The sequence below is a fragment of the Aedes albopictus genome, chromosome 2 (genome assembly GCF_035046485.1).
Source record: "Aedes albopictus strain Foshan chromosome 2, AalbF5, whole genome shotgun sequence".
Classification (NCBI taxonomy): domain Eukaryota; kingdom Metazoa; phylum Arthropoda; class Insecta; order Diptera; family Culicidae; genus Aedes; species Aedes albopictus.
In genome coordinates, this window is record NC_085137.1 from 356,624,073 (window position 1) to 356,647,925 (window position 23,853).

The following is a 23,853-nucleotide window of genomic DNA, read 5'->3' on the forward strand; positions in this document are numbered from 1 at the left end:
AGTATGGACGTAGCAACACTAGCCAGAAGCTTGCGCTTACTGGCGTACACCGCTGAGCTATTGGACATCATCCGGGACAGTGCCGCAATAGCTGTGGAGGCTCTTTTACAGGCATAATCGACGTGGCTACCGAAGGTAAGCTTATCGTCGATCATCACGCCCAAGTGCTTGACAGAGCGCTTCGACAGGATAGTGCACTCTCCTACACTGATCTCCGTCTGCTGCGCCGACTGCATGTTGTTAACAACCGTCACCTCTGTCTTGTGGTGAGCCAGCTCCAGTTTTCTGGACCGCATCCACGCCTCCACAACCTTGATCGAGTGGTCGGTAGTCAACTTCACCTCCTCGATCGTTTCACCGTAGACTTCGAGCGTAATATAGCTGGTCTGGCGATACTGGAGTGTGGAGTAGCATCCACGGGCAAGTAAGTCAAGCTCAGCTCAGCTCAGCAATTTCTATGGGACACCCGGAACCAGTTCCAAATCACCACCGGTAGTTTCTAATGTGATCTGAATTTTTTGCTACCCGTTCGGCAGGTTATTGAAAAAGCCGAGATTTGATGTGTAGCATACATGGGTTTGGTTCACTTTTATAATTGGTCGCTTCTGGTGGGACAGCCTCAACCGAGCGGGGATATTCAGCATGACCATGATAAGAGTGGTGGGTTCGATTCCCGGTCGTTCCACGATCGTAAAGGAAATTTCCTTGACTTCCTTGGGCTTAGAGTATCTTTGAACCTGCCACACGATATACAAATGCAAAACGGTCATTGGCAGAAAACTAACAGGTAATAACTATGGAAGTGCTCATTAAGGCAGCCAATTAATCGTCCCATAATAAACTAAAAAGTTTACATAAAAAAAATCGCAAACTGCCAATAAATTAATGGGTTAGGAAGCAATAATAAACTATAAAAGTTCCATAGACAAATCAAAAAGTGCATGAATAAACCAAAACTTCCCAAAAATAATTATATTTTGAGCAATTAAAAATGACAGAATTTCCACAAATAAATCAACAATTGCAATAAAAAACTATATTTTTTCCAACAAAAAATCTTGAACATACTACATCATAGAACTATGATAGAAAGACTGAAACTATGTTGTGCAATTTAACAGACAATCGCTAGCTGTCTGAACTCGCTAACGCTCGTCGAACTTAAAAAGGGGATAACATCTCTGTTCGCATTATACCGGGCAAATTCTTGGATTTGTGGATTGCCTAGAACCGAATCGACGCAGTAACGCAGCCGCTCATTAAACACTAACACTATTACAAGTCTTAGATGTGGCCTGATGCTATTTTCTTGCTGATCGTTCATCAGATCATCAAAATAGCCGCTATTTTATGTGTTTCCCTTTTATATTTTACAACTTTCATTGAGACACCTGGAACTGGTTCCAGAGTCTCTTATGTAGTCTAAGCCTATTTTCTTGAACATTGGTATCACGTTATCAAAAAGCCTAGATACGATGTGTCACTTGTACGGGTTTGGTTTGGGTTTGGTTAACTTTAATTTTTGACCACTTATGGTGGGACACCCGGAACCAGTTTCGAAACACAACCAGTTGTCCCAAATATGGTCTGAAACTATTTTCTTGATAACTGTTCATCGCGATACCTAAGAAGCCGTGATTTAAGGTGTCGTATGCATGGGTTTGGTTTACTTTTATATTTGACCATTTCCGCTGGGATATTCAGAACCGGTCCCGGCACACTACCGGTAGCCTCTAATATGGTCTGAGCCTATTTACGTTCATTAGGTTATCGAAAAAGCCGCGATTTCAGGTGTCGCATGCGTGGATCTGGTTCATTTTTTCATTTGGCCACTTCCGGTGGGACACTCGGAACCGGTTCCGGAACAGAACCGGTTGTTCCAAACATGGTCTGAGAATATTTCATTGCTAACTGTTCACCACGGTACCTAAAAAGCCGGGATTTGAGGTGTTGCATGCATGGGTTTGGTTCATTTTTATATTTGGTCACTTCCAGCGGGACATCCGGAACCGGTGCCGGCACACTACCGGTTCAGACATGGTCTGAGACTATTTTCTTGCACTCCGTTGATCAGATTCTTGAAAATACCGCGGTTTGATCTGCAGCATGTATGGGTTTGTTGCATTTTCACATCTAGCCCCTTCCTGGGGTACTGGCCCGGAACGCCTAAATGGCAATAACTCCGAGACGGCTGGACCGAATCGAACTATTTTCCATAGGAAACAATAGGACCAGATTCCACGTCGAATGGACCGTCGGTCATTAAAATCAGTTGAGGTTTACTGCCAAAAAGTGATGTGGGTTTTTTTTTGTACACACACATACTCACACACACACACATACACACCCTGAAATCGTGTCAATTCGTCGAGCTGAGTTGATTGGTATATGTGAATCAACCCTCCTTTCCAGTACACTTAGTTTACGAGAAATGAAAAAAATCGTGTAAAAAATTAATGGAGGAGTTTCCCTGGAACAATTCTTAAAAAGTCACAATATTGAAGTAATTTTCATGGAGACGTACCAGTATAGAGAGCACAGCAATTTGGAAATCTTGGGTAACCAGCTCTGATTATTCCATTACAGCAGAGTGTGTCAGGAGTGCTTCAGGAGTCTCAAAGGTATTCCAGAGGGTCTCATGAGCGTTTCAGGGGATCTCAGGGGTAGGTCCCGAAGGCGTTTCAGGGGCTTTTAGAGGGTTACAGGGGGTCTATGTATGCTTTATACTATTGAAATGCTCTTGAAATTCCCATAACCTCTTTGAAATATCCTTAAACTACTGAGATCCCTTCAGAAAAACCCTTAAGCCCCATGAAAATCCCCTGAAATGCCTTGAAATGTCCCTGATACCTCCATAATTCCATCGAAACACCCTCAAAATCCCCGTAATCAATTCTAAATAGATGCGTCTGAAAACCCTTGACAAGCCTTCTAAAGGCTCCAGTTTCCCTCTTAAACGAACCTAAAACCCCCTTGAAACGCCCCTGAAATACTGTCCCCCCTTAATCATAATCCTAATCAAAGGCTACCGAAAACTGTTCAACTAATCCTAAATCCCACAAACAATTCTTGAAAAACGCAAGAGGAAGTCTAGGAGCAATAGCGGGAAAACCACTAAAAGAAATCCTGGTAAGACATTCTGTAGGATCCCCGTGTAAAACTCCAGAAGAAATCGGTAGGAATTCAGGAATCCTGGAAGAGAAGGTATCCTGGGAAGAATTGCTTGAATCTTGGAAAAATACCAATCGGTAGGAATCCGGAAGAACCTGCGGGAGTAACTTAGAAATTCAGTCTTCAACAGGGTGTCTTCTACCTGGAAAAACCTGAAAAAACGGGGATCCTGGAGAAATATTATTTATCAGGGAAAAACCTGGAACACTTTGATAATATCGTGAATACTCAGGGAAATTTTGCACCAATAAAATAAATAAAACATTTTTGGTTCGTATGTAACGAATTTTAGTACTTGTAGATCAACTCAGAAATAGAGTTCACAGAGTGTACTACATGGTGGGTATGAATAAAAAAAATTTCGATTATGTTGTGTTAATGTAGCCATCTAGAAAATTGACTACGACTACAACGATTTTTTCAGAAATTCCGTTAGGGTTTCTTTCTGGAATTTCTTTGGAAATTCTTCTTGAAAATCCCCCCGGGGTTTTTTACAACATTTTTTCCATATTTTTTTCACGCTATTTGTCGTGGTATTCCATTTTGAAATCATTCCGGAGATTCTTCCGGATTCCTACCAACATTTTTCTAGGATTCGAACATTTCCTTCCGGGATTTTTCTTTGAAAATTATCCTAAACTAGCTGACCCCGGCAAACTTTGTTTTGCCTACTGCGTTTTTTGACGTTTCAAGTCTTTACCCAAATATAAGTCCCCATTCAAAATGTATGAAGAATGGATTTTCTAAAACTCTCAATTTATCCATGTTTTATGGATCATAAACCTTACTTGGGTGAAAACTAACAGAACAAAACTAAGACGACCCAAATCGGACCCTCCGTTCGCAAGTTATGCGCGGTCCCACGTATGCCACTGCATTTTTATATATATAGAATAGAAGATATAGATTCCGGAATTCCGATCGATTTCTTCTGGATTATTTTACGGGCATCATACAGACAATCTCTAGAGGTTTTCCCAGTATTGCTACCAGGATTCATCCCGTGATCTCCACAAAAGTTTCTCTCAGGATTCCCCTTGTAGGAGTTATTCCTGGGATTTCTACTAAAGCTTCTCCAAGGGTTTTAAGAAGTTTTCGCCTAATATTCTGCAGGAATTCTTTCCGGGATTTCTTCCGAAGTTTCTCTTGGATTGCTAAAGATGTTTCAGCTGGTATATTTCCCAAAGATTGTCGCGGGATGTCTTTTGACGTTTTACCTGAGATTTCTCTCAGAGTTTTGCAGAATTTATCCTGTGCTTTATCCTAAAATTGTTTGGAGTGTCTTCTGGGATTTTTTAAGGAGTTCATCCCGTGATTTTTTTTCGGATATTTTTCAAGACTTTAACTTGTAGCTGATTGTCTAATTTCTTGCAGTGATCAACCTGAGATTATTTTTATAGATTTTCTGGGGATTATTCCCAGAGCTCTTCCCGGAATCTCTACCAGAAACTATTCTGAGATTCTGGATATTCCTTTTTGGGATTTCTTTACTAATTGCTCCCGCAGTTCTTGCAGGATTCAAAGAGCTCAAAGAGCTTCTCACAAAATGTCTCCTGTGATAACTTACACGAGATTTCTTGTAAGAAACTCCCGGAGAAATATCTGAAGGAATCCCGGTCAATTTTTCAAAAAAAAAAAAAATCCGCAAAGACTTCTTGACATCTCGAGAAAAACTTCGAAAAAAAATCACGAGAGGAATTGGGATCCAGGAGAAAATATTAAGGAAATTTAAGGAGAAACTCTGAAAACATCTATAAGAAATCCCGAGAAAACTACGTGTGAAATCCCGCAAGGAAATCCACGAAAAATATCTGAAAACTGTCTCTGGAAGTAATGCCTGGAAGAACTTCTGAAAAAATCCCGAGAGAAACTATTGGAAAACTATCCCGAAACCACTAAGACAAATTCCTAGAAGAACTTTGGAAAAACTTTGGAAAGATCTGCGGGAGGGATCCAGCGAGAAACTCTAGAAGAAAGTCCGGGGGGTACATACTCTAGCAGAAACCCCGTGAAAAAACTTGAAAAACTTGAAAATTCTCGGAAAAAACTATTAATGGAAGCATATACGTAAAAACCTTGGGAAAACTAGAACCTTTGAAGAAAAACCTTTACTTATTTCAAAAAAGGCTCTCTAAGAGAAATTGGAAAAGAATTTGAAGGGGAAATTTCGGAAGGATTTGAAGGAAGAATCATCATAGAATTTCAAAATCTCAACATAGCTACCACCAGCATAGAGTACAAACATCTAGGTTCATTTTCAAAACTGTTTATGGAATTTAACGGTCATATAGTCTGTGTAATTACTTATTGAACTCCTGAATGTGTTTTTCCTGTTTTTAGAGCGTTTCGTTGTCATTGTAGCTGGAAATCGCAAAGCAGTTTCTTGCAATTACCCCAAAAGAAAAATTTATAAATATTCCTTAATCGATTATTTTATCATATTCAAAAGAGTTTCGTTAAAAAGTTCGTGAAAGAATTCAGCGATTTGGTGGAATCTCTTAGATGGAAAATCTTGCGTAATTTTTCCTTATTTTTTTCTTAAGTTTTGAGGATATTTCGGTGCAGTTTTTGAGATGTATATAATTTGAAAAAAAAAAATGGGCTTATTTTATAATTATAAACTTCGAAAAGTACCCCCTGGAAAACCCACATAAAACTCAAGGAATTTTATTTTGTCTTATGAGTAGACACCCTGTTTAATAATTGCACAAGTTACACTAGTTTACAAAATAAAACGAAAGTCGTGAACTTCTGTCAACGACCAAAATTTTTGAAGCACAATTTAGTGCTGATTTCAAAACCGACCTTCAAAAAATTTTAAGTAGAACAGTTTTTGAGTTATAGCTCAATATCGAGCTTTACAACTTTTCAAAATATGTAATTTATTAAAATTTAAATATATTGCGTTTTGTTCAACCAATTTTTAATCTTTATCTATAAATTGAAAGCTGAATACATTACCATTCGATCATCTGAATACAAGTTTTGCGTCAGATTGATGAATTTCAAGATATTGGCGAGTTTTAGGGACGATCTCCTTAAATTTTAGCAAAATTCCCAAAATTTTTCAAAGAAATGTATTTTTTTCAATAAGAAAAAAACAATTTAAAAATTCTTTCTCGACGTGTATTTGACACATCATATGTAGGCGAGTTACAGTAAAAATTTCAGCTCAATCGGAGCATTGATTACGGAGAATGAGATGGTTAAAGTGAACGACTTTGCTTATAAATAGAACAAACATCGATTTCAAATCATCAACCTTGTATGGAAACTTGAAAAAATTTCCGCTCTACTGTTATTTTTTCCTTCTCGTTTTCGAACTCAGGGCATGATTCTACACCAAAAATGATCATCAGCTTACCGAGTTCAAAAATGCTGTAAACTAGTGTTATTAAGGCCAACCTGGACATTAATCAAAGGAAGTATGAAAGCCTCTCACACAAACGATTTCTTGTGCTCTAGAAAGCCCTCACACTACTAAGTCTAATCATGGCATGCAACCATGTTGACATAAATGGGCTGAGCTAGAATTAGTACATTCCATGTTGTTACACCGCTCAATCAACTCGTCCCATCCATCCCTGGCGTTAAACCTTCAATGTTTGCATAGACGCTCGCTCCCTGCATCTATAAACGAACCCTTTTGCATCTACCCAAGCACGTCTAGCGTGCGCCTGGCTAAAGATCACTGAGCTGCATGAAAAAAAGAAACACCATCCACCAGGCGGAAAAGCTTCACCCATTCACGACAATGAATTTCCGCACCCCGAGTCGTGTCGTCGTAAAAGCCCGGCGGCGGCTGTTAACTACCGTTGAGAGGCATGCATGGCGGGAAAAGCATGCCCGCCCAGCTAGCTAGGTAAGAGAAAATGAGCGCAAATCGTGAGGCGACATGGCGGAAGAAAGGAAGCAGCAAAAAAAAAATGAATGAATAAACACAAATATGTGAGCACAAACAGGTTGCATGCATTCACCCACATAAAGGGTGATACGGTCAAAATTTGGTCACACAATTGGTTTCATAACTTGATACTGCGTACACCAAAACATCTGATTTTTGGACCAGTAATGGTACATTATATGTAGCTTATACCATAAAATTTTCATCAAAATCGGTTTAGTATGTGCGGAGATATTGTGAATCCTGAAAACTGCAATTTTAAAATGTACAAGGAGGATTAAAAAATAAGAGCACATTTTTACTCTTTTATTTATAGAGCCACAAATACTGAACCAATTTCAATGAAAATTTTTCTGTATGTTAAGTATACATATCAAAATGTTGTGTAAAAATTTCATTCAATTTGATCCAGCCATTACAAAGTTATACTTGTTTAGGTGGTCAAATTTTGTCAAATTTTGTCAAGTCAAGCCAAATTTTGGTCACACATTTTTTTTCATAACTTTAGACTGCGTACACCAAAACAACTGATTTTTGGATCAATAATGGTCCATTATATGTAGCTTGTACCATAAAATTTTCATCAAAATCGGTCCAGTATTTGCGGAGATATTGTTGAACCCTGAGATCTGCAATTTTAATTTTTTTTTTTTCACAAATAAGAACATATTTTTACTGTTTTATTTATAGAGCCAGAAATACTTAACCGATTTCAATGAAAATTTCTCTGTATGTGAAGTATGCATATCAAAATGTTGTGTAAAAATTTCATTCAGTTTGATCGAGCCGTTACAAAGTTATATTTGCTTAAGTGGCACCCGGTCAGTTTTTTTCATATTCAAACTGCTACATCTTTGAAAGTATTCATACAAAATAGCTCAAAATTTTACTGCGAACGTATTTTTATAATAGTATTATACTGTAAAATTTTGATAAAAATCGGAGCAGTATTGGTTGTTCTATAATCAAAATTGTGCTTTACTGACCTTAAATTTCCGAAAATTTACTATGGAGCGCCTTTGTACAAAATTTTAAAAAGGTAGGTCGATGGTTTCATCTATATATCAACCAATACTTAATCGATTTTGATGAAAATTTTATGGTATAAGCTACATATAATGTAGCATTACTGGTCCAAAAATTAGCTGTTTTGGTGTACGCAGTCTAAAGTTATGAAAAAAATTGTGTGACCAAATTTTGACCGTATCACCCTTTACATCCAGAGATAGGATCGACCAACAACCTCAGCGTAGAGTAGTAACCCACCACAAAGGGACAACGGTAATGCCCTCCTACGGCGTGGTTGGGAAGTTGGTGTAAAATGCAACGAAGGGATAAAATGCATTCACCAAAGGTACTTTTTTCAGGATAGCTCTACGTTGTAACTAGAGATGCGCCGATCTAACTTTTTATTGTGATTTTTATTATGAAACTGAAAGTTATTTGTTGACATCCAAAAGTTATCCAATCTTTTTTAATTAACTTCAAGTTTAGCTTGGCTAGGCTGGAGAAAGGAATGGTATGGTACTATCACACCATGCAACTGGATAGTAAGAATATCTCTGCATTTCCACAACTACCACGGAATGGTGTTCATTTGTGGGGAAGGATGAGAGATCTATAAGTCGTCTTGAGGTGTAGGTGACCCAGTCAACCAGTGATCGTATAGGATGCTGCATAAGATGTTAAAGTGGAGGCGATATGCGTACATTTTACATGCGCCTAAATGGAAGCACGCACGCATATGGCCTCCACTTTATCACCTTATGCAACATCTTATACGATTACTTGTCTGGGGATGCGATCGATGAAGAGAGAACATTAACATTATTCATACTTTATTGAGAACACGTGTATAGGTTGTCTTATTAGAACCATACTATATCCATACTATATCCATACTATATCCTCCTATATCCCTTTCGTGACGGAGCGCAAAAAAGTGAAATTTCCATACAAATTGCTCAACTTTGGCTCCCTAGAACTCTTAGATTTTCCAAAAAAGCAACAATTATTTTTCCTCATTTGAAAGAACAATTCTTTATCTTTCAATTTCTAGCTTTGACTACCTAGATAAATCGGAAATAAAAAAATATGCGACAGATAAAACTTTTTCATGTTTTGCGGGTTTTGCCCACTTTTTGTTTACCTTGTTGTGGTAAATTTCACAGGAAATGTGAACAAAAGTTTGTTTACACACAAACAAGTATAAGTAATGGCTGAATTATTGAAACAGTTTACATCACATAAAACAAAGCCTAAACAGATGAAACAAATATGCAAAACTATTACCGCTCAACAGCACAATTGTGCTGGTTCGTCACGAAAGGGATATAAATTTAAAAAAATGGTTAATAAAATGCAACGTCATGTATGTATGCTCACATATTTTCCGCAAAAGTTCAATTAATTGGATGCAGTGGCTTCATTATCCCAGCAGCGGGATAGGGGAAAATGCTCATAAATAACATGCAAACATTAGTATAGAACGAGCTCACCAATTAATAAACGGTTTTTGGTCGAAATGACAATCAAACCACTACAGAACCGTAGAGGTACATTTAACCCTGAGTCCTGACTCCCTCTCAACATTAAAGAGCACCCGCCTGACGCTGACGACGGTTGACTTGGGTGCCCTTCTCCTCAGGGTTGCCAACCTGGCTGGAGCAGTTTAATTTACCGGCAGCGGTAGGCAACTTCTGCAAAGTAATAAATGCTGGAATGAGCCAGCTGTGGATTACGCGGTGGAATCCGTTTTTCCGTATTTATCCGATGCAGCAAACGTGCCCAGGGTGGAATTAGTTTTTTTTTCTTTCTCCTCAACATGTTTGCTTCCAGTTGACGTGAGTGGGCTCCTGTGAGGTGGAAGCACTAGTGAATCGAAAGTTTCCGGGTGCGGTGAGGATGGACCAACAACAATATTGGTAAAGTTTGGTGCCTTTTTGGACGGGCAAATAACACGTGCAATGGGATTTTAATTTTGAATTATTTTTTATTTAAATAGGTTTAAAAGGCTAGTTTAAAATATACCCCAAGGGTATGTCGATGCAAGTAAAAGTTTATAATAGGACATCCTAGTATTTCAGACCACACGATACATTTCGCACGATATTCAGAAAAAAAATATTGCATAAAAGTATTGCAACCTAAACGGTAGCATTTATTTGAAACAACTTTATTTACAGCGTTCGTGTTCTTTCTCCTGGAATAGAAGGAACTGATTTTGGAGTTGGTTGGCATAACTTTTTGAAGAGTGTGTTAAGTAACTTGTTATAAGAATACCATGATTGTTTGCTCTCCTTCATCCTACCATACACGATCCAAATACGGGCAACTTCCTCCTTGAGGGCTAAAAGACAAAAAGTTGAAAATAAAAACGCCAAAATGACAAAAGGCCGAGAAGTAAAAATTGATGATAAAAATTAGTACTGCCCAATTTTAGTTAACCCTCCTAGGATATTAGGTTTTCCGCACCACGATGGCGATGGCGTGCCTGTTTGGGTCATATTGACCCCAACATTTTACTAGAGTTAAGGGTGAATTTCGACGAAGTAATCAATTCAAGAGCTTCTGTCCCTTCGCCATTTTGTCCTCAGATCTTCTGTCCGTTTTATGTTTTGTGCTTCTGGCTTTTGTCCCTAAACACTCGATTAGGAACTTGCACGTACATATTTGGACCATGTATGGAGAAAGAGCAAACAATCATTGATGCCTTATATCTTAATACACCCCTCAATAAGTTTTGTCAAGCCACTCCGAAATCAGTTCCTTCTTTTCCAGAAGAAAGAACACGAACTCTCTTAATGGAGTTGTTACAACGAAATGTTCTTTCACAGGTGAGATTTCGGATCCATATGCTACGTAAGCTTCACGCCTTACAAAACTTTTCCCCGACACGCATTCTTACTTACATTAATTAGCTTTCGTCTGGTCCAGGGGGAGGGAAAACCCATCAAACCCCCCAACATCTAATCTATACAAATAAACAAACATAGGGAGAAAGTTCAACCGAAGTTGAATCACTTCCCAAACTCTTAATGTTTATGGGCACACCGTGGCAAATATACTGTCCCTTGCTGGTGTCCCTCAAACCGCACACACCGCCGGAACATGTAGCACAGGGCAGTTGGATATATATTAGTCAGAAAGCTTGCAGGAGGTACAGAACACGGAGGGAGAGGGAAATAAAAACTAAAATAATCCACTTTTAGTTATAACTGTTCGTTCTCGATTCGCAGTAACTTGAGAATATCTACTTAGCTGGATCGTGAAGTTTTCTTCAAAATTCAAACATCGCAGCTCAAGAAGCAAAGTTTTTTTACTATGTTCTTGAAGAATTTCTCAACACCTGTCGTAGTAAAACCTCCAGGGGTCTCCAGTTAGCTTAGTTGTGAAGTCTATGGATCGCCAATCCAGAGACGGCGGGTTCGATTCCCGTTCTAGTCGGGAAAATTTTCTCGACTGCTTGGGCATAGCGTATCGTTGCCCTTGCCTCACAATATACAAATTCGTGTAATGGCAGGCAAAGAAAGCTCTTCAATTGCTTAAAGAACACTAAGTTGAAGAGAGGCAGGCCAAGTTCCAGTGGGAACGTAGAGCCATGAAGAAGAAAAATAATTGTGAAAGAAATCCTGGATGACTTTTTGGAGAATTTCCTGATTCATGTATCCCTAAAATTATCTTGAAGTATTCTAATACAAATTGCTGGAGGAAATCCTTCATGTAATTCAAAATATCTTCAGGTAACGAATTTCTGAAATTTCTGATCGAGCCCCTGAATAAATTTTTGAAAAGATCCAAAGAGGAATTCCTGAAGGAATCACTACAGGAATTCCTTGAACAACCCCTAAAAGAACTCCAGGAGTAATCCCCAGATGAATATTCCTGCAGGTATGCATGGTGTAAACCCTGTAGGAACCCCTGGAGGAATTTCGGAAAGTATACCTGGAGGAATCCTGAGGGTAAAACAAACTTCATTCAAAACTCTATGTTAGGTAACGAATAGGAAAAACTAAAATTCATACACTTACCTATATCACCAAAAAAGGGCAAAAATGGCAGATTATACAACACCTTTGATGTTATGAAAGATGATTTACAATCCATCGTCAGAACATAGCTATATGTATTTGAGAAGTATCCAAAAACATTGGAAATATCTTCTTGATTTGATCATGTTAGCAGGAAGTAAGTTATTATCAAATGCAAACCATTCAATCATATTTGATGCCCTAGCCCAAAACAAAAACAAAGTTTGCTTTCAGCTTCTCCCTTACGAAATGCTAATGGCCAAACATTACTTTGAAGCTCTCAAATAATTTTGATCTAAAAATCATGTTGTTATTGCCCAGTACTGTGATCAATTTTTGTGCAAGCGCAAATATTTGGTGAAATAAAAGATTTCACTGATCGTTCATGCATTCTCAATCAGTTGTTTAATGCTGTAAATATTCAGTTAGTTTTTTGCTTATTGAATAATGTTAAATCGAGTTTACATGAAGAACAACATGGTGGCATTCTAATACAGTGCCGTAAAAAAATGTTGAAACTGAAAATATTTTCCAAATTAGTATTTTTATGTTATAATTTTCAATAAACAAAACATAAACAATGTCCTCTTTTCAAACCCTAATTCAAAAAAATGTTTACTGTGTTACTTGGGAAGGGAGGAATTCCTAGACAAATTAATCCTTGGAGGAATTTTTGCACCAACTCCTGGAGTAATTTATAGAGGAGTTCTTGATGAAATCTCAGGAAGAATTCCTGAAAAAAAAAACCTGAAGGAACTTCTGGAGAAATTCTTGGCGGAGTTCCTGGATAAACTCCGGGTGGAATTTCTGAAAGTGTACCTGGAGGAATTCCTTGAGAAATCGCTAGAAGAATTCTTTAAGAGATCCCTGAAGGAATCCCTGAAGGAGTTATAAGAGAATTTCCTGGAGGCATCCCTGAAGAAATTCCTGCACGAATGCCTGGAGTATTCCCTGGATGAATTTCTAGAGAAACCCCTGGATGAATCCGTGAAGAAATTTCTAAAGGAATTCTTGGTGGTATGTTTGGTGGAATTCCTGGAGTCTCTAGGGAAATGTCTGGATGAAATCCTGGAGAAGTGATTGGAGGAATAATTCTTGGATAAATTCCGGAAGCAATTCTTGGAGAAATTTCTGAAGGAATCCTTAGAGGGTATCCTGCGGCATTCCTAAAAAAAATTGAAGGAATTCCTAGAGGAATTCTTATAAAATTCCGGGTGCTATTCCTAGAGAATTCCGGGAGCAATTCCAGGGGGAATTTATGCAGGAATCCCTCGAGGAATTCTTGGAATAATGACTGTATAAACTCCGAGAAAAGGATTTTCTGGAGAAACTCTTGGAGAAACTGCCGGAGAAATTTCTGATTGAATTCCTGGAGGAATTCCTGGACTATTTCCTGGAGGAATTTCTACAGGAATTCCTGGTAGAATTCTTGAAGATCCTGGAGGAGTCCCTGAATGAAATCCTGAGGAATGCCTGGATGAATCCCTGGAGGAATCCCTATAGAAATCCCTGTAGGAACTCTTGGAGAAATGCCTGGAGGAATTCCTAAAAGAATTCTTGGAGGAATTCCTAGAGCAATCCTTAGAGGATTCCCTAGAGAAACTACTGAATGAATGCCTGGAGGAACTCCTAGAGAATATCCTTGAGAAATCTCTAGTGCAACTCCTGCAGGAATCCCAGGAATAATTTCTTGAGGATTTTCTTGAAGAATCATTGGAGATCTTTCAGGTAGAATCCCTGGAGTAGGGCCTTGTACCATTTGAACAGGTGTACCTACTTTGGGCACTTGCCGGCACTAAGTCAATTCCAAACCGATTGATTTGAAATTTTGTGTAGAATTAGGCACGTTCAGTATCTAACTCTGTTCAAAAAATCAAATCAATCGGTTTAAAATTGACTTAGTTATAGCGGCAAGTGCTCAAAATAGGTACACCTGCCCAAATGGTACAATACCCTATTCCCCGAAAGAATTCACGGGAGAATTCCTGGAGAAATCCCTGGTGTAATGTCTACAGGAAATCCTTCAGGTATCTCTAGAAAGGAATACTTGGGAGAATCTTTGGAGAAAGTCCTGGAGGAATTCCTGCATAAATTCCATGAGGAATCCCTTGAGGAACTCCTAGAGAAATCCTTGGCGAAGTTCATGGAGGAATTTCTAGAGGATTTTATTGAAGACTGGAGAACATTCAGGAAGAATCTCTGCAGGAATTTCTAGAGGAATCCCTGAAAAATATTTAGATGAATTTCTGGAGAAATCCCTGGTGGAATCTCTAGAGGAATTTCTTGAGGCTTCCCTAGAGGAATACCTGGAGAAATCTCTGAAAGGATTCATAGACGAATGTAAAGCGGATTCTTTAGGGAAATTCCCGCACGAATCTCTTTAGGAATTCCTGAATGAATTCACATAGGAGTCCTGCAACAATTCCCCAAGGAATTTCTGGAGATAATGGCACTAATGTCCCAAATGGAGGATAACGTGCCTCTGGAGCCGGCCTTCTGATCCCAGGAAGAAATCCAAGGATCAATTTCTGAGGGAGTTCCAGAAGGAGTTCCTGAAGATATCCCAGAAGGAAGTATTGAAGAAATCGCTGAAATTATTGAGGAAATCCTGAAGGAATCCAAAAAAGGAACTCTTGGAGGAATCCCTTGAGGAGTTACTGAAGAAACGCCAGGAGGAATCTCTCCATTACCCGTCGAAAAGTGCAGTTTTCGTGCATATAACCGTCCACGTGGTCCGGTATTTTTCCTCAGCGTACCCACGCTCACGCTTAGATCACGTTGGTGAGTGTCCGATCAAGGTGTGTGTGAGCAGTCTTCGACCTACACCAACCCAGCAGCAGTGCGAGCAGAGAGAGCAAATCATCGTGCCTTTCCACCGTCTCCTTTGATTAGTTTTTATCAAGTAGGGAATCGCGCTACTTGGGCGGTGGCTTCTATATTCGTCTGTTTTCCACTATAACTCAGTCAAATTTGAATCAATTGACACAACTTTTGGAATGTGGTGAAATAGGTAGAGTATCTACCCGTGTACAACATTTCAAGTCAATTGGTTCAAAATTGACTGAGTTATAGTGGAAAACAGACGAATATAGAAGCCACCGCCCAAGTGGCGCGATACCCTATACTAGTAGTTTTTTCGCTTTCCCATTTGTATTGATATTTTGTGTTAGTGTTCGATTCATTTTTGATCTTTGTGATCGTTGTTGTTTTTGAGTATGTGCCCCGTGGCGGTGGTTACCTGCCACACTGGGTGATGATGTTGATGGCGGGGGTACGTCTTATCCCATCAATGAAGCCTTGCTGTTGGCTTCGGGTGTACCGATCCAGCAAAATGTGAACCCCTTTAGCACCCCTCAATCTGGCGTTTCTGCAATGGACGCCACTAGTACACTTCCAACGTCCCCCGCCTCAAGGCCTACCCTCCCGACTTTAGCGGGCCATTTGTTGTTTTCTTCCGACCCAAAGGCAAATGTTTGAACACCGTTCAAATCAGCAAGGATCTGACTAAGCGGTATTCTTCCGTTATTTCCATTGACATGGTTGGTACAGCTAAGCTTCGGGTGACAATAGGCGACCGAAAACAGGCTTATGAGATTGTGGCCTGTGAGTTATTTACACTTGAGTATAACGTGTACCTTCCAAGCGCGTCGATTGAGATTTCGGGGAAGGTCGCCGAAAGATCTTTGACATGCGAAACGATCATGCAAGGCTGTGGTCGTTTCCTTAACCCTTCTCTACCTCCTGTCCAGATACTGGATTGCCGACAACTGCATTCGGTTTCCCAGGAGGGCGAGAAGAAGGTTTACACACCATCTGATGAACTTTGTGTGGCCTTCTCCGGATCTGCATTACCAGATCTGCTGGCGATTGGCAAACTTCGGCTACCTGTGAGGCTGTATGTACCGAAGGTAATGAATTGCATCAATTGCAAGCAGCTGGGCCACACCGCCCAGTACTGCAGCAATAAACCTCGCTGTGCAACATTCGGGGAGAGACATGTGGACGGTGCGAGGAAAACAACAGAAACCCGTTAGAGAAGTGTTTGCAGGACTTGATTTGGAATACATGAACCTGATTTACCAGTTTTTGAAACGTGTTGATGTCAGAGTTTGATGTAGTACGTTCCTTGTTTTCGTTGTCCGCCTTTTGGTTTTGTTGTTCGCCCCTGTCTGTCGTCACCCCCTTCCGTTTGTCCTCTTCTTGTCATTGTCTACCGATAAAGTCCTTTCTTTTTGGTTCTGTTACAGATATGAACTGGACAATTCGTCCCATTAATGTTTTAGTATAAGTTAGCAATTTATTATTATTGTTATTTTTTTTCTTTTCTTTCTCAATCCTTAACCTTGAAACAGCCGCGAGTACTTCGGCTTCCCAAACTAACATAATATTAAGGCAGTAATAAATTGTAAAATGTAAAATCAATGTAAAAACAAAAGATTTCGGCTCAGTTATGCCCATGTGGCGCCCGAGCCTTCCAAATAAACGAATGATTTAAAAAAAATCCCACCTATCCCTTGGCCCCCTCCAAAAAATAATCCTAGCTAGGCCAATATGGCTGAACCAGGCTGTATTGGGTTCAGACCGTTTAATGGCGTTTCAGAAGGTTTCAGAGGGCCTTTCAATACATTTCAAGGCGTTTCAGGAGGTTTTAGGAGGCTTTGCTAGCACTCCGGTGATCTACACGAGGGTTTCAGGGGGTTTTACAGTCGTTTTAAGACGTTACAAGGCGTTACAATGCATTTCATGGCGGGCGCGTTTCAAAACGTTCCAGGAAGTTTCATAGTGCATTCAGGTGCATTCAGTGGTTGAGATTGTTTTTTTTTTTTGAGTTTTGCTTTCGGATTTGTGCTTTGTTCGACGATGAAAACCAAGACAACTAGCGATGGAGAAAACATAAATGGGTGAGATTTTTTTTTGCGATTCTTTTTGTAGATTAAGTTCTGAGAGTAACATTAACGTTGAACCATTCGTCATTGAAATCATCGTCATCATTAAACATTTGAAAGCAGTTTTTTCGTTCAAATCAAACATTTTTGCAACGAAAATTGATTCACTGTGTTTCACATGAGGAATAGAATACAGTGAATACATTTTCCCGTTCGTTGTTTTGATTTACAGCGAAAAAACTGCTTTTCTATTTCCGAAAAATGATGACGGATGCTTGAGCCTTAAGCTAACATCGACGCGGGTGGTGGATTGCTTGATTCCCGCGTGAAACTAGCAGTGACGAATCAGTTTAAATATCCTGTCGTGTAGTTTGCAGTAAATATGTCTATCTACACTCGATCCAAGTTTTTCTAAATCAGTCTAAGCTAAGCGTTGCGTTCAGTTAATCCTCGAGCAGTCGCTTCTTCGACTACCTGCAACGGCACTACGTTCACGCTGTGTATTACAAACGTGCATTTTTCATGGTGCGTATACTCAGTACACGACGCGACCGCTTCCGGGTTAATTTCTGTGTGGAATGCACTAGAGGTTTCTGCTCCCAAATGGGGTTGAGATGCGCGATAGAATTTTCTTTTTGGCTTGTTTTCGCGTGGAAAAGCGATTGGTTGTGGGCGGTGGTTTGTGTATATTGATTAGGCCTGTCCACTTTTCCAAAAATGTTATCTGATTCTCAAGTCTACCCGCATATTTTGATTGGCATCCTAAAAGAAGTAACAGGTCAAAATTCTAGCCAAACCCATTGAAGTTAAAAGGTGCATCAAATCAATTTTGTGTTTTTCGACTATTTTCGAACTTCAAAAAAATCATAACTACACTAAAACTTGTCAAAAATTAAATCTATCGGCAGAAATTGAAAGATATACTTGTTTTCTACAAGTTCTCTGAACAAGGTATCCCAATCAAATTAAACGAAGCATATGTAATTATCACATTTGTAAAAACCTTGAAAAGTTGATTTTTTGATAGATTTTGTTCTGGGGCACCCTATTATACGTAATAAGTTGACAATTTTAAAAAGGCATTAGGCCGTTACAAATATTTATTTCACTTTTGTCCCACCGCTCTCTGGCTGGTCGAGGGGGGGGGGGGATTAAAATAATAAAGCATTTAATCTGAAAAATATTAAAAACTCATCGGGTTTTTTAAAGAATTTTTGGAAAGATACGATATTTTGATAAATATTTTTTATCTGCCCCCTTTAAAATGCAAAATCTACCCAAAATTCTTTGAAGGGGGGGGTGGGGGTGGGTACAAAAAGTCAAAATTAAATTTGTATCAGCCTTATCTTCTTCAATGTTTTGTGATTATTTGCTTGTTTGACATCAATGCTGTAGGAATTGAGCAAAGATTACTAAAATTCGTAAAAGCCAAATGTATCCTAAAAACTATCTTTTTGGGGGCAAACGTAGAGATGCAATAACAACGTTTGCTATTCCTTCCCATCCTTGATGACCGTTAGGCGGTGACCGGTATTTATGATTGTCCTCTTATGAATTTGCCACAATGCATTGTTGCAATGTTGTCTTTTTTAACCCGCAATAACCACCGGGAACTGGTTTCAATCAAAAGTGAGGTTTTGGCATAAAATATCACCTTTAATGGGCATCTCCTTTGAGTTACTTGCAGTGCAGCCTATCAACAATATTCTAAAATTATTTTTTTTTGTTCCAAAATTCAAACATTTATTCATCAAATTACATGCTCTGATAATACAAGTAGCATCCCATAATAAGAAATGCTCAAGTTTCACCGGCTTCCTGACGGGCGCTGAAGGGTTAATTTCAATACTACTCACCCAAAAACAACAAAATTGGTAAAACAGAAACCATATGCATAAACTCTGGCCGGACATAAAATTCCACTAACCTGCCGTATACATGGACGATCCCGAAGCGGTGGTATCCGGTCGCCGCACCGAGCTGGCACGGGAATTACTGTTGTTGGTGTTGAACTGGAGCATTTTTATCGGATGCGTGGCCGGATTGATAGTCGGTGCCATTCAGCACGCTCCAAACATACGCCGAGTGCAACCTGCGAAAAGCGAACCTGATGTGCGTGCAATTGTGCGTAGAGACGCGCGCGTGATTTGGTGCACAATCCACGGAACGATGGACCACTTCCTGCGCCTCGCGGTCAGCGGTTAACACTCTCCAAAACCCACCAACTCCGCGGTCGGGATTCTCGCAGCACGGGGATACACGCCGGACTCTAATTTATTTTAATCACACCTCGGTTTCCCACTGCGCACCTAACACGTGTGCGGTTGGACGTAATTTACACGGCCGTTAAATATTCAACTAGACCCAGATTTCGAAAGCGCGAACAAAAAAGGATCGCACAGGTATCGCACCACGAGGCCGGGATCAACTTTAACACCCGCTGAAAGGCATCCGATTCACTTAGGGGCTTTCAAGTTGGCTTTTATCACTCCACTTGAGCCTCGCTATCACGTAGAGCTCCTTGAAAAGTTTTCCGAGAAAACTTTAGCCTCTCGAAGATGCAAAAGAATTGAACAAGGCGCCCTTCGCAAGCCAGCACAAATCTACCAACAAACTGCAACACCTATAATACACTCCTTCACCTGGCGCTACGTTTCAACCGAATCCAGACACCGTGTGGCTCTGTTCTGCTTCACTTGCCACCGCACACGCCTAGCCCGGACTCTAGTAGACCCAACCGATGAAACCCACTGTGCTATCCCAAGCACTCCACTATGAAGAACACGAGAACCACAAACCAAGCCACCAACGACGGCGACGAAGACGACGATCCAACGGAACGAAACTCGGTAAGGAATCTGCCTGCGTACATACAATATTCATGCACCTTTTCTCGGTAAAGGACACGAACGTCGACTAACTGGCTGACTTGGCTGGCTGACTGGTTCCGGTCGCCGAAATCGCAATCTACCACTTTGCCACCGTAGCAGGATTGCTGTTAGTCGGTCGTTGGATGGCTGGCTGGCTGGCAGGCTGGTTGGTTGGTCGTGCCGTCGTGGAGAAACGGCTCATGCAAAAAAAAAGTCCGACAAGAGTAAAGCAACGTGCTTCCTCCGAATAAGGACGAGCCGCAAGAGCGGGAGAGTAAGAGAGTGGGCGAGCTTATCTATCGTTTCGCAGTCAGCAGCACTTTATCGGGGAGTTCTGAACTGGATTGGATGGTGGGATTTGCATGTGGTCAAAATAAAGAGTCCTTTCAACCTTCTTTTTACAGTCGACTCTTATATCCGAAATCAAAGGAAGGCTTCTTTTTGCAAAGAGTGCTTGTCACACGATATACACAAGTGAAAAGGTCAATCGGCAAAAAAAACTTACAGTGGAAACTTTGGATGTCAATCAAACAATTGCATTATGATTCATAATGAGACCGAAATGAGTTGCATAATGAACCATATTGCAACTGCTTGTTATAGGGTGCCTGTACCAGTTATCGCACCACCTAAGAAAAACCATTTCTACAAAAATAAGAAGAAGACCAACGAATGTAAACAATAAGTCAAATGATTGATTAGTTTTCATACTTTACAGGAAAAATATAAAAACGGAGCCAAAACTACTTTTAGTATTTATTACGGCGTGTGCCAATGAGGAACCCTGTACCAGTTATGGACACATTTGTTAATTTGGGTTCCACTTCGCACTATTTACATGCATTCCTTATGGGAGTTGCCATAACTGGTACACTATGGCGAAATAGGGTGCAAGGAGGCCGAAAAGTTAAGAAAAATGATTTATTTCTACCATAATTTGAACAAATTGTGAAGTTTGAATGATTGCAATCATCATTTGTGATCGTGATCTGTTGTTCACGATTTTTTTCTTGTTGATTTGTATCTTTAAAAGGTGAAAATCAACTATGGCGAATTTGAGGTACTATAGCCATAACTGGTACACTGAGCCTATATAGGTAGTACGTTAAGGAAGTCTTTAATGAAACGGCAAGCACAAAATGAGTTTCATAGTCCAGATTTGCAAAAGTTATGTATGCAGTATGCTACAAGTTCAAAAATTATGTTTTTTTTTCAGCACGAGTTGTATATTTATTCCGAATTTGATTAATACGATGAGTGCTGAAAAAATCTAGTTTTGCAACGATTTGCCAACAATATTTTTGGTAATTGCCTAAATGATGTTTCAATAGGAATAGGAATAGGAAAAGTACTACTTTTCAGCACAAATACTACTTTTCTGCACTTTTGATCAGAATCGCGCTACAATATTCGTTGGTCAGTCGGTTTCCACGGTAGGGCGATGGAAGTGCGAGTGAAAAATCCGGGTTCAGAATCGCGCTACAATATTCGTTGGTCAGTCGGTTTTCTCGGTAGAGCCATGCAAGCGATAGTGTGGAATGCGGAATCAGATTAGCTTGAGAATTTTCGAATGGCTGACAATTTTCAGGTAAGAGTGATGGAAGTGCGTGTGAAAAATCCGGGATCAGAATCGCGCTACAATATTCGTTGATCAGTCGATTTTCTCGGTAGAGCCATGCAAGCGCGAGTGTGGAATGCGGAATCAGATTAGCTTGAGAATTTTCGAATGGCAGACAATTTTCAGGTAAGAGTGATGGGGGTGCGAGTGAAAAATCCGGGATCAGAATCGCGCTACAATATTCGTTGGTCAGTCGGTTTTCTCGATAGGACAATGGAAGTGCGAGTGAAACATCCGGGTTCAGAATCGCGCTACAATAACACTAGTTTACAAAATAAAACGAAAGTCGTGAACTTCTGTCAACCACCAAAATTTTTAAAGCATAATTTAGCGCTGATTTCGAAAACGTGCTTCAAAAAATTAAAAGTAGAACAGTTTTTAAGTTTTAGCTCAATATCGAGTTTTACAACTTTTTAAAATACGGAATTTAGGAAAATTCAAATATCTTGCGTTTTGATCAACTAATTTCAAATCTTTTTCCATAAATTGAAAGCTGAATATAATACCATTCGATCATCTGAATGCAGGTTTTGCGTCAGATTGATGAAATTCAAGATATTGGCGAGTTTTGGGGACGATCTCCTTAAATTTTAGCACATTTTCCAAAAATATGTAAAGAAATGTATTTTTTTTTTTTCAGTAAGAAAAAAACAATTTAAAAATTCTTTCTCAACGTTTATTTGACAAATCATAAGTAGGCGAGTTACAGTAAAAAATTCAGCTCAATCGGAGCATTGATTAAAGAGAATGAGATGTGTGAAGTGAGCGACTTTGCTTAAAAATAGAACAAAAATCGATTTCAAATCATTAACCTTAAATGGAAAGTCCAAAAAAATTCCGCTCTACTGTAATTTTTTTCCTTCGCGTTTTCGAACTCAGGGCATGATTCTACACCAAAAACCATCATCAGCTTACCGAGTTCAAAAATGATGTAAACTAGTGTAATCGTAGATCAGTCGGTTTCCACGGTAGGGCGATGGAAACACGAGCACGAAATCCGGGATCAGTGGTCATCGTGATCAAATAAATCATAATCGTGATGAAGACCGCGACGTGTATTTCCATATAACTAGTGGATCATATCACCTAACAGAGGTGGCTCCTAGATCCACACCTTACCCTACCCTACTAACCACCATTCCTTCCCGTGACAACTGTGGGGATGCTGTGGATTCCACGGTTTCTAGTAGCAACGGTTGTCGAACTAACATTCCTTCCCTTTCCTGATGACCGTAAGGACGTGGCCAGCGCCGTTATTGACTTTAAATAGCTGAACTCTCGAATTGTGCACATTGAGAATGGTTAGCTAGTCCCAAGCTTTCACATTCATTGGCTCTCTGTGCAACTTCGATTGTTCTGGTCAATCACGGAGTAGCAACTACGATGTGTACGGTTATGCTTTGCTTTGCTTGCTTTGCAAATACTACTTTTCTGCACTTTTGTTTTCATGAAAAAACTAGGCCGTTTTATCGCTCATTTCCTCAGTGGAAAATTTATACATTCTCATTATGCAGCTTCAATGAGTTGTGTGAATATCGCGTAACTCGCTGGATCAATCGGTTCCCCACCATCTTAGCAAACTACAGTAGAATCACTTGGCATAATCCTCAAGCACAAAATGAATACGACTTGCTCCGCCAAAGCCCCTCTCCTCAATGAGGCAGCTTCACACTGACTGCGTCGTCATGGTGCTGGTTGTCACTGATGCTTGCTAGGAGACGGACACGCAAGGGGAATAACAGTAAACTATATTCACACCCCACAAGTTGCATAATGAAAAATAGGTACAAAATGTTCATTATGAAACTAGTTTGACAAACAATATGAGACTCATAATGCTCAGTTGTTAAACTAAATGTGCTTAATGATTTATATGTAACTTGCTTGCACACCAAGACGCTTTCAACAAAGTCTTGCTGAATTTTGTTTGCTGGTATTAAGCAAACTTTGCTGTTTTTTTGTGCTGATATCATTCAGCAATACGAATTTACTGAATATCCGCAATTATTTTTCAACTTGCTGAACCATCCAGCATTTTTTAAAGTTGATCAGCAAATTTGGAGTGAAGGGTTCAGCTTTTTTTGCTGAACTTTCGGCAAAATTTGCTGAAATTCAGCAAAACATTGCTGGTGAACAATAGATTTTACTGGACAAATCAGCAAACTTTACTGAGTTTCAGTAAATATTTTGCTGATACTTTCAGCTCGGCAAAATTAAGCATTTAGGGTGTGAGCTTGAGCTTGATTGATCGCCCGTAGTTGCTATCCCAGTATCGCCACATACAAGGAATCAATTAGATAGCTGCTTGGATAGCTGCTTGGAACTAACTGGCATCTTTAGAGTGTGAATGCTGTTGATCTTCAATTTTTGGGCA

The 23,853-nt window shown here is 39.7% G+C and overlaps 1 protein-coding gene across 2 annotated transcripts in view; it reads right to left on the minus strand.

Moving 5' to 3' along the window:
- Positions 1–23,853, minus strand: part of LOC109407440 (band 7 protein AGAP004871) — a 501,977-nt gene that overhangs the window by 371,406 nt on the left and 106,718 nt on the right. The window contains exon 1 of one of the 2 annotated variants that reach the window (XM_062852802.1): positions 18,919–20,111. The exons of the other annotated variant lie outside the window; for it this stretch is intronic. Coding sequence (XP_062708786.1) covers positions 18,919–19,051 — 133 coding nt within the window. The 5' untranslated portion in view covers positions 19,052–20,111. Of the gene's footprint in view, positions 1–18,918; positions 20,112–23,853 lie in introns of those variants that run through there. 2 annotated transcript variants of the gene reach the window in all.